This window comes from Limulus polyphemus, unplaced genomic scaffold, assembly GCF_000517525.1.
Source record: "Limulus polyphemus unplaced genomic scaffold, Limulus_polyphemus-2.1.2 Scaffold927, whole genome shotgun sequence".
NCBI lineage: Eukaryota > Metazoa > Arthropoda > Merostomata > Xiphosura > Limulidae > Limulus > Limulus polyphemus.
The window spans coordinates 360,280-370,642 of NW_013666537.1; the positions used below are offsets into that span (position 1 = coordinate 360,280).

The 10,363-nt window shown below is 32.1% G+C and overlaps 1 protein-coding gene across 2 annotated transcripts in view; it reads right to left on the reverse strand.

Moving 5' to 3' along the window:
* Nucleotides 1-10,363, reverse strand: part of LOC106461291 (amine oxidase [flavin-containing] B-like) — a 42,957-nt gene that overhangs the window by 14,658 nt on the left and 17,936 nt on the right. The window contains exons 3-8 of one of the 2 annotated variants that reach the window (XM_013921107.2): nt 9,249-9,386; nt 5,971-6,081; nt 1,903-1,994; nt 790-931; nt 570-630; nt 4-92 (exon numbers count right to left, since the gene is read on the reverse strand). In XM_013921107.2, coding sequence (XP_013776561.1) covers nt 4-92; nt 570-630; nt 790-931; nt 1,903-1,994; nt 5,971-6,081; nt 9,249-9,386 — 633 coding nt within the window. The remainder of the gene's footprint in view (nt 1-3; nt 93-569; nt 631-789; nt 932-1,902; nt 1,995-5,970; nt 6,082-9,248; nt 9,387-10,363) is intronic. The other variant, XM_022388161.1, reaches the window with a different exon arrangement.

Below are 10,363 nucleotides of genomic sequence, written 5' to 3' on the forward strand. Positions count from 1 at the left end.
TACCTGGTATTCATCTCCGTCTAATGTTCTCACTATCACAACGTCTTCTTGTTGACTAATAGAAACGGTTGGCTTGTTCAGAAGAACTCGATCTGCTCGCAGAGAAACAACACGTAAATATTTAACGTTTCAACATCGTATTTAAAGTATACGTAATTTAGCGTAATTTATCAACAAGGAAGTGTAAAATTCGTATCAAAATATATTTTTTAGGCTTTGTTTCCTTAAATATTGAAAGTCGTAGTGAAGAACTAACCCGAAAGGAATAGCATGTCAATATTTTGGTGTTTCTTTCATTTTAAAAAAGACATATATATATATGCATAAACAGTGTAATTGGCTCATATAATATTCTAAACGTTTAGTTTATGGTTAATTAATGTTTTCTTAATACTTCTGCAGCTTTTTGTCATACACAATAAACATTGTTCAAATATGCTTGTGACTCTCTCTTTTTCTAAAGCTGAAATACTTAATAACTAAAAATTTTATAATTGATAAATTATAGTATGTTAAAATGTCATTATTTTTTCTCATATATAAGTATTCTTCGGTACCAACTAACATACCTCCTAAACGTTTTGCAATATTCTCACTAATCTGCTGAGTTCCACCAACGAATTTTCTCTCCTAGACAAAAAATAATATATTAGTGAATCTGTTTTACAGTTTACAGTAATTGTATTTATGATCAAATTTATTTGCAAGTTATTTATTTGTTTATATCATAGGAAATCAAATGTAATAACGACCATCCTGTAGACAAGATTTAGTTATATTTTAACATACTTGGCCACCGTTTGTTGTTGATGCAATCCTGTTTATGCCCCCGCATTGTTTGACGTACCATAAAAACCACAAGAGTGATGATTCGTAAGGTTCGGTTGCTACTATGATTCCAGACAAAACAGAAGGTAAACTTTGAGCTGCCCTATGGCGAAATAAAAATAAAACAAACCAAAACCTTAGCTTTTATCTATGTTTTTTTTATAAGCACTATTTTTATATAAATCATGAAAATTGTTTTTTAAATCACAAAAATTAATTGAATATTTTTGGATTACTTTGTTGAAAAGAGGGAATCCAATGTTAATGACAGGTGTCATATATGGTAACGAACTAATAAATTTGAGTGAGATATAAGGGTTATAAAGAAAAAAAGTTGTTTCAAGAATATTACACGTATACATATCTTATTGTATTGTGTTACGTTACGAGACTTTATTTGAAAATTAACCTGAATTTAGTCCTAACGTACTGTCACTCAGACAGCATGAAGAATATGTTATTACCGTTAAACGTATCCTTCGATAACACAGGCCTGCGATGGTTTTATTGTCTTGAAATTTTTACATGTTCTACTTTAATTTCTGTACGCTGAATCCGAAAATGATATCCATCTTTTCCATCACGTACATATATTTCACAAAACGTCATAATGCAATACGTAAAAGAAAGACCACAACACGTAGTTTTGAGACTAAAAGACGTAGATTTCATACACAAAAATCAGGATGAATGAGGATGCATGTTTGTTCGACATCAATGTTCTTCCATTTTCTTTAGCTTGTTTATATTTTTGTTAACAAACATAATAATAAAAAATATTTATTGTGGTAAACAAAATAATAATTTGATCTAAGTAACAATTTTTTCTTCTTCCCGATTTGTAAAAAAATCCTTACGTGATAAAAAAATGAATATTATTTTCGAAATCTGCGTAGCTGAATTATGGAAAATCCGTTATTAAAACCAAAGCATCTTTTATAAAGTTTAAATTCGCAGGCCCGTGTAATCGCTAAGACTTTCTTATTGAATATTATAAAGATGGTGACTAAAACGCATGCATTTTGAAACAAAATACTAGAACTGTATACAAGAAAGAGAAGTGGTTATCATTACTTTGTAAAACAAGTTTCCTCCATAAATTGTCGAACAGTCATTCTATCCCACTTCTCAGCGTTAGGGGCTTTCCAAGGAGCAACTGCTGGAATCTATGTAGACATTATTTGAAAAACGATAAATCTGTTTGTTTGTATATTTCTTAATAAAATATTACCAGTACTTTCTGGGATTCATACATTATTCAAAGCCTTATTGGGGAGTAAAGTTTAACGACAGTGATGAAATGAAAACAGTTATGTATATATATATATTGACTTTCCTACTCTGAATGTAAGAATTTTCATAAATTTCACTAGTTGTTCAAATGGGTAATCTACTCGACATGATCATGATTCGAACTAACTGTTACAGAGGTCTTTTTATGTTATAGTCATAGCTCGTTGACTACTTATTAAATACTTTTGTTGGTTGGTTGTTAAGCACAAAGCTACACAATGGGCTAACTTGTGCCTACCACGAGTATTGAAACCCGGTCTCTAGTGTTATAAGACTCCAGACTCTCCGCTCCAAATAACTAACTCCTGAAGATCTAGAAGACTGTCAAAGCTATATATATATATATATATATTTCTAGCCTAAAATTATCACGCTAGAAATATTTTAATAAATTTCCAGAGATTATACAGTAACGTTCAGATTTACAAGAATCCACATGACCGTACCTACAACAGCTCTCAGCAAGTACTCTTACACAAAACATCGTATTATATCACAATTACAATTATTTCTAAAATAACAATATTACTAAAGTGAAATCTCAGTGCGTAAAAAGTATATTGACAATTGTTAAATTTTGTAATTATTCATTGAATCATCAAACTTACTTTACACAGTCTTCAATTTAATTGTACAAAAATGATTGGTGGGTCACTCATCATTGATTTATAACCAGTAAGACCTCATGATTTTGCGAAATTCTCATTCAGTCCTTGATTCCTTGTTCCCCTCCGTTCAATTAGGTTACGTCTGTACATTGCCTATATGTTTCCTTTATTTTTTCTAACACAGCCTCTCCATAATCAATCATAGTAAACAAGCTTTGGCTAATAAGTATGTTCTTGCAGGTATAGTGCAATACTTATATAACTTGTGAAGATATATTAGATTTTCTTTGGTTTATATAACCATACCATATGATACAATAAAGCCCAAGTTTGTTAGCATCTACATGTGTTAATCCGTTCTTCATTTCATATGTTAGCTTCAGCTTTTCATCAGTAAACTCATTAATGTCAGTGGTATTAATCAAACAGATGTTACAATTTGTCCAGATTTGCATAAGTTACCTTCATCACAATACCATCTCTGTTTCACTTAACATGAGTAATACTGGATTGATAAGAATAGATTCATGTGCTATAAATCTATAAACCATAGGCAGAAATGGTAAATTTCAGTTCACTTCTCCTGTCTTTTATACACACGCGTAACTGATTTGTTTAACATCATGCTGGTCAAGCAACGTGTCTGTATGAAAAATAGAGTGTAAGTATCCTTATTTCTATTTCTATATATATATATATATAGAAATCTATCTATATTTTATATGCTAACTCACCAAAGTCTATATATTTTGGCAGATTGTACTTATTCCAAGTTCTGTTGTTCATCAGAGTAAAGTTATATGGGTATTTCAGACATTAATAGAAGCCAATTTACCAATGTGCTGGTGTTTCAGCTTTTTACTCTGGTATAGCAGTCACTTCTGTCCACTCAGTAAATTCATACATTATCATAAAAAATAATAAACGTGAAGCCCTTTAAACCATTCAATTTACAACATGTCACTGAGTTATATCGGTTCCTGGGTATTCCTTCCCTTTCCAGGCTTCTTAAAATGGTGATGTGAGATGTCTTTTACTCACATGGTTGATACATATAATATATTAACATGATGCACTTGTTACCGTTATTTTTGTGACAATGGATTCGGGACATCAACAGCTACACCTTATTCTACAAGATTTAGTGTTTTATTCAACTACGTATTGTTGTGGAGCTTCTTTTATAACATAGGCCATTATGTTTTAATTAATGTGCTTCAAAATCATTATTTTCATTGTCAAGAAGTGATATCTGATATAATTATTATTTTACTGCCATAATTGAAAAACAAATGTTATAATCTAATGTAGATATTTCAGGTAATTTAAATAACCATGTGTTATAATGCCTATATCACTGCTCGTAGCCTGCAGGAAGGTATCTAAAGTTTGACAGAATATACATGAGCTTCGTTCATTTTTCAAATTCGCTTCATATATATCCTGGACTTGGGACCAGGCAATGGTGGTGTCATCCCTGCCGGGGAACGAACCCGGTACCAACGCGCTATCCACTGCGCTATAGGGACACTGAGATTATCAATAAAGGTCTCTAATTACCACGCCAGCATTATAATCACACCCACAAACTATGGGCATGCCTATTGGAAAAACGTTTTAGATACCTTCTTGTAGGCCACAAGCAGTGATATAGACAATTTTAGATTTTTTTGTGTTATTCACGATTTTTCTTGTGTCAAAATTGGCCATGTTGGGATTTCGTGGCGGAGACATGCATTTGCCCGCGATTGTTGGGTTCTTTAATTGATTTTACCTTCTTCGAGGTCTTTCTTGTTTAGCTGTAGGTTATATATCTGAGTGTCGAATTTGTGCTTTTAAGTTTTGGTTTATTTTATTCATTTGTTACACGTTTTTATATCATATAAGTAAATCACAAAAAGGCTTCTTTTTTTTCAAGTCCTTCAGTATTTGTTATACAACTTTTGTTTTGAAGACTTAACTCTAGTCTGTTGACAATAATTATTATATTCTCTGTCATAACATTCATTCTACTCAAGGTTAAAATGCTTTAATTCTTCACCTATTTACACTTTTCCTTCCGAGATACTATCGAATGATATCCAAATCTTTATTAAGAATAAAAAACATTTGGCACAACAAAACGTAAACTCTTTATTATTAGTTACAACCGACTAGTTTCAGTAACTGTTACCATCGTCAGTGCTATTGACTACATAAGCGTTAGCTTAGCCCTGATGATGGTAACTGTGTTACCAAAACTAGTCAGCTGTAACTAATAATAATGAGTTTACCTTTCATTATCAAACGTCGATTTGTTATTTTTTTTACTCTTTATATATTCACACAACGTGCCTGAAAATACAATATTTACAATCTTACAGCAAATTATGAACTAGTAAGTGCAGGTCTTGTAAGCGGATTTACTTAGTATTAGCAATTGGCTATATCCAACGTAATAAGTTATAGGAGTCCCACTTCTTTTAGGACATAACATCCTGTAACCCATTTCATTAACAAAACAGTAATTTTGAATTAATCATAATTTTACTTTTGTTTCGAGTTTGCTTACTGAATATAAGTTATTTTATTACAAGTTACAGCTTGTATAGTAAGGAAAAATACTATTTAGAACAGGTACGACAAGTCTTAAAGGTAAAAAACTTGTGTGCTTGAGAATGATCGCACCAGTGATCGAAACATCGTACCTGTTCTAAAACCAAATATTTTTTACTGTGAAAGATATAACTTGTAATAATATAATAGTTATAACTTTGGCTAAATACGCTAACAGAACGTAAATATATTTTGGGTTTAGATAATTCATAATTTTTTTAGCACCTTTCTGCTTATTTAAACTATGGTTAATCAAAGTGTGCAGCGAACTACAAATTTTGGGATATTATTGAAACAGCTTATTCTAAGTAATGTAGCATAGAAATATTTTAAAGTTATGTTGTTACATTTCTGTCAATCTAAGCTGAACTTGTACCTGAAGACCAATCTTATAACATACAGTTATAAGAAATACCAACAAAAGTAACATTACAAAACAATCCCAAAACCTTTAAAACTGTGATATGTATACTGTAATAAAGTGAAAATATTGTATAACAAAATAAACTTGTCCCTCCTTCTTTCTGGTTATTTTATACATACCTAGTTAGGTGTTAGTATTCTGTGTAAAGACAAATTAAGGTTTTTATCTATATCCATAGAATAATTATCACTAGAGCTTATTACACTGAACAAATATAATTACCTCCTCTCCCATTTTATCGATAGTACGCCAAACATGGTTCAGGTCTAGATTAACCAGGGGGTTCCAGAACCTTGGAAGTGCGTCAACAGAATTGAATCTTTTCTGGGATCCCTGTTTGAATAAGAAATAATTTTATTTTAAGTCATAATAAAAATAAAGTTTGGCTTACCATAGTTCCATATCAACTGGAAGCTATTCAAAAATAAATTTAAATTATATACATCTATTAGTTTTGTATTGTTCTTATACAATATTGGAAATAACTATGGAAACATACAAGTAATAAACATACACGTGTTACGAACAACGAGTAACTGAAACTAAATAGGCAAGTTATCTTCGGTATAATATATTATTACAGAAAATACAAAAGAAAGACGAATAAATTGTACAGTGCGTAATTATTTTCTATTTGTCATAAACATACCAGTACACCTTGTTTTATGCTATTACAGCTTTATCTGTCTATGACTGAAATACTGTTCCACACCATTTGTTTGGTACCTTTTAACCATCTCAGGTTTCATATAATACCATGAAACCTTAACAACATTCATATAATACCACGAAACCTTAATAACACTCATATAATACCACGAAACCTTAATAACATTCATATAATACCATAAAACCTTAATAACATTCATATGATACCATAAACCCTTAATAACATTCATATAATACCATAAAACCTTAATAACATTCATATGATACCATAAACCCTTAATAACATTCATATGATACCATAAACCCTTAATAACATTCATATAATACCATAAAACCTTAATAACATTCATATAATACCATAAAACCTTAATAACATTCATATTCTCAAAGCCCCAAAACTCTATACATGTTCTTCTACACCTGTATTAGAAACGAATAATTTTCCTTAGTTCCTGCCACTAGGGTTTTTACTCTCTCCACTACATTCTTAAATTTGCATCTGACAAACGAATTCCACGGCGTATTTCACACAAAAACTAAATACAAAAAATTGTATAGTTAACTAGAGAATGCCCAACTGCTCGAAGTCATTTTCTTTACCACCTTTATCAACAATTAGGAGTTTTAATGTACTTGAAACAATTATCTGTACTGGACTTAGACGTGCTTTTTAAGCCTACAGTTCTTCCATTGCAGATTTAAAAAATCCCAGTATTCATCTCCCTATCAAGACTAATCTTTACCTTAAGATTTTACAATATCCTTTTTATGCTATCAACTTTCCATCCAACCTCGATATGTTCTGCAATACTATCATTTCTGGATAGTATTTGTTTGTTCGTGTACTTTGATATTATTTTTTTCTTTTCAATATTACTTATTCGTGGCTATGGCAACAAGAGGTTGTGTAAATGACCCAAACCTATTCTGTTATATTTGTGGTAAAGAAACAAAGGCAAAACATTACATAATTCGTCATAAAACGTATTGCATGTATTTTGGAATAACATTTGGGGACCAAAACAAGTCATGGACTCCGCACAAAGTTTGCACCATTTGTGTCGAAGAGTTGAGACAATGGACTAAACGTAAGAAAAGGTCTTTGCCTTTTGGAATTCCAATGGTCTGGCGTGAGCCTATAACCACGGAGATGACTACTATTTTTGCTCATGTAACGTGCAAGGCTACGACACTCGAAATAAAAAGGATATTTCTTATCCGAACCTTCAATCTGTTATAAAACTTGTTGCTCATGGACCTGATGTATCTATACCTACTCCACCGGAGACTCTTGATACAGTTTCATCTGATTCTGAATCTGATGTCAATAGAAATGATGATAGGGATTGTTTTCAATTTGAAACGTCTGGAGAACCATAACTTTTCACACAAGGCGAACTTAATGATTTGGTAAGAGATTTGGGCCTTCCAAAGGATTCTTCAGAGATTTTGTGGTCCAGGCTTCGGACTATGAACTTACTCTCTCCAGGGACATCAGTTTACTGGTACATAGATCGTGAGAAAGAGTTTATACCATACCTTCTGTAAGAAGATTCATTGGTTTATTGCAACAATATTGCTGAATTAATTCCTCCAAAAGAAGTCTAAAAGTAACAACAGTAACATATATCCATCTGTTCCTATTGCTCATTCGGTTCACTTGAAGGAAACGTACAAAAATCTTGAACTTCTTAATAACGTTAAATACAAAGAACATGGTTGTCTACTTTGTGGAGACTTAAAAGTTCTTTGTATGTTGTTGGGTCAACAGTCCGGTTATACAAAGTTTCCATGTTTTTTGTGTGAATAGGACAGCAGAGCACGAAATCAGCACTGAATAAAGAAGCAATGGCCACGCAGAATCAGCCTGATACCAGGATCGAAAAACATTGAACGTGAAAGTTTGGTTGACACAAAGAAAGTCCTATTACCTCCACTTCACATAAAACTAGAGTTGATGAAGCAGTTTGTAAAGGCGTTAGACAAAGATGGCGACAGAAAGAAATGAACTTTCAAGCTCATATTACAACCCAACTCTTTGAATTTATCGAGCATGTTATTGACAATATTCTCGTAATTTGGGCCCGTGTTGTTTCTTAAAAAATTACCAATAACATCTTTAACGGCAATCCACGCTTCTTTTTCAGCTTTCCTCATTGTTCTTTCGAACTGTTCATCCGAAGTCAATTTCCTAATTTGAGGTTCAACAAAAATCCCTTCTTTAAGTTTCGCTTCTGAAAGAGCTGGGAATTGCCCACATAGATACTTAAAACACTCATATATTGACTGTTTCCCGTCAGCGAAAAACAAGGGGAAAGGTTTCACATCAAGACATCAGAGAAATGGAGAAAAGGTATCAGGAAAGGTGGAACATCAGTATGATGGATGATTACTGCTGGTCATTGAAACGAGATGCTCCAGGTGCAATACATAAAAGAAAGACCAAAAGACGTAGATTTAAAAAAAATCAGGATGAACAAGGATGCATATTCGTTTGGAATCAATGTTCTTCTCTTTTCTTCAGTTTGTTTGTATTTTTGTTAACAAACGTAATAATAAAACATGTTCATTGTGGTAAACTAATTAATTATTTAATCTAAGTAAGAGTTTTTCTTCTTCCCTATTTGTAAAAATTTTTTACGGGATAAAAAGTGAATATTATTTTCGAAATTTGCGTAGCTGAATTATGGAAAATCTATTATTAAAACCAAAACAACTTTCGTGAAGTTTAAATTCGCAGACCTGTGTTACATTATGAGACATATTAGTACGTTTGATTATTCCGAGTCATAAATATAATACTATACGTTTATGTAAATATCATAAATTACCTTTTCATAAAACACCAAGTCCTCTTCTTCGTTTACTTTATATGTTTCAACACCGAATTCTTTAGCCAACCGCAACAACCGGTTCTGAGTGGGCCCAACGTAAGATCCTCCTAAATCTACATATTTCACACTTGGATCCTATAAAAAGTGCAGACATTATAGATTTCAGTTTTCTCACTTTTAGGACTAAGTCAGTTTTACTCATTTTGTTATATAGACTTAACATATTTGATTTATGAATTACTTTTCAGTTCTGATCTACAATGTTATTTGCTTCTTATCAGAGGTTATTATCAGTTCAAGTTTTTTTGTTCTTTTTTTAGTTTCACGCAAAGCTACAAAAGGGCTATAAGATTTGCACTAGCCGTATCTAATTTAGCAGTAATAGATTAGAAGAAAGGCAGCTAGTCAACGTCACCCACCGCCAACTCTTGGGCTACTCTTTTACCAACGAATAGTGAGATTGACCATTACCTTATAACGTACCCACGGCTGAAAGGGCGAGCATGTTGGGTAACGGGGATCGAACCGCTAATTAACTAACTAGCGAGTCGATTGCCCTAACCACCAGGCCATATCAGGCCTTCACTAATTCAAAAAACTAAACATTCTGTTTATGGCTATTGTAAGACTGATGATTCTAAAAAGACATTGAGGACATGTTTTATCTAATGTTGGGCTAGTTCTGTTTCATTTTCATTTCCTGTAGAATATAATATAAAACACGTTTGTGCCCATTGAAATATTTATTCAATATATATATTGTAAGACCAATCATTCATCTGATCATACTCACATATAACAGCGATAAACTACAAATCATTTCTATGATACATCTTAGCTACCAATACATCTGTTTTATCTTATAATATACATATATATAATTACATATGATCACATCGAATTTCATTTAAACTGAAAGCGCTGGTAAGACGAAATACTTCACTGGGCATAAATTTTCTTCATGGCAAAGTGGAGACTGTTCTCAAATGACAGTTATGATACTACTTATCAGCTGTTATAAATAATCATTTCATTTTGTTTTCTATTCGGTTATATATATATATATACGTTAAACATATTCCACCGAAATGATCACCTATATATCGGGCCCG